The 619-nt window shown below is 43.6% G+C and overlaps 1 protein-coding gene across 1 annotated transcript; it reads right to left on the reverse strand.

Moving 5' to 3' along the window:
• Positions 1-5: 5 nt before the first annotated feature.
• On the reverse strand, positions 6-614 carry LOC106128201 (threonine-rich protein-like; the record flags this gene model as incomplete). The annotated part of the gene is made up of 1 exon (XM_013326493.1): positions 6-614. A coding segment is annotated over one exon (609 nt), but the record flags the coding sequence as incomplete, so codon positions are not given.
• Between the last annotated feature and the right edge of the window lie 5 nt (positions 615-619).

Raw genomic sequence — 619 nt, forward strand, 5'->3', positions numbered from 1 at the left:
TTAGTTGTAGGAGTCTCGGTTGTCTCAGTAGCTTCAGTTTCTACAGTCGTAGATGCTTCTGTTGCTTCAGAAGTTGTAATAGCTTCATTCTTAGATGCCTCGATAGCTTTAGTTGTAGAAGTCTCGGTTGTCTCAGTAGCTTCAGTTATAGGAGTCTCGGTTGTGTCAGTAGCTTCAATTGCTATAGTCGAAGAAGCTCCTGTTGCCTCAGAAGTAGTGATAGCTTCAGTCGTAGATGCCTCGGTAACTTTAGTTGTAGGAGTCTCGGTTGTCTCAGTTGATTCAGTTGTAGGACTCTCGGTTGTCTCAGTAGCTTCAGTTGCTACAGTCGTAGATGCTTCTGTTGCCTCAGAAGTTGTAATAGCTTCAGTTGTAGATGCCTCAGTAGCTTTAGTTGTAGGTGTCTCGGTGGTCTCAGTAGCTTCAGTTGCTATAGATGTAGATGCTTCTGTTGCCTCAGAAATTGTAAGAGATTCAGTCGTAGATGCCTCGGTAGCTTTAGTTGTAGGAGTCTCGGTTGTCTCAGTAGCTTCAGTTGCTATAGTTGTAGATGTTTCTGTTGCCTCAGAAGTTGTAATAGCTTCAGTTGTAGATGCCTCGGTAGCTTTAGTTGTAGGAG

Source organism: Papilio xuthus, unplaced genomic scaffold (assembly GCF_000836235.2).
Source record: "Papilio xuthus unplaced genomic scaffold, Pxut_1.1 DF828804.1, whole genome shotgun sequence".
In the NCBI taxonomy this organism is placed as follows: domain Eukaryota; kingdom Metazoa; phylum Arthropoda; class Insecta; order Lepidoptera; family Papilionidae; genus Papilio; species Papilio xuthus.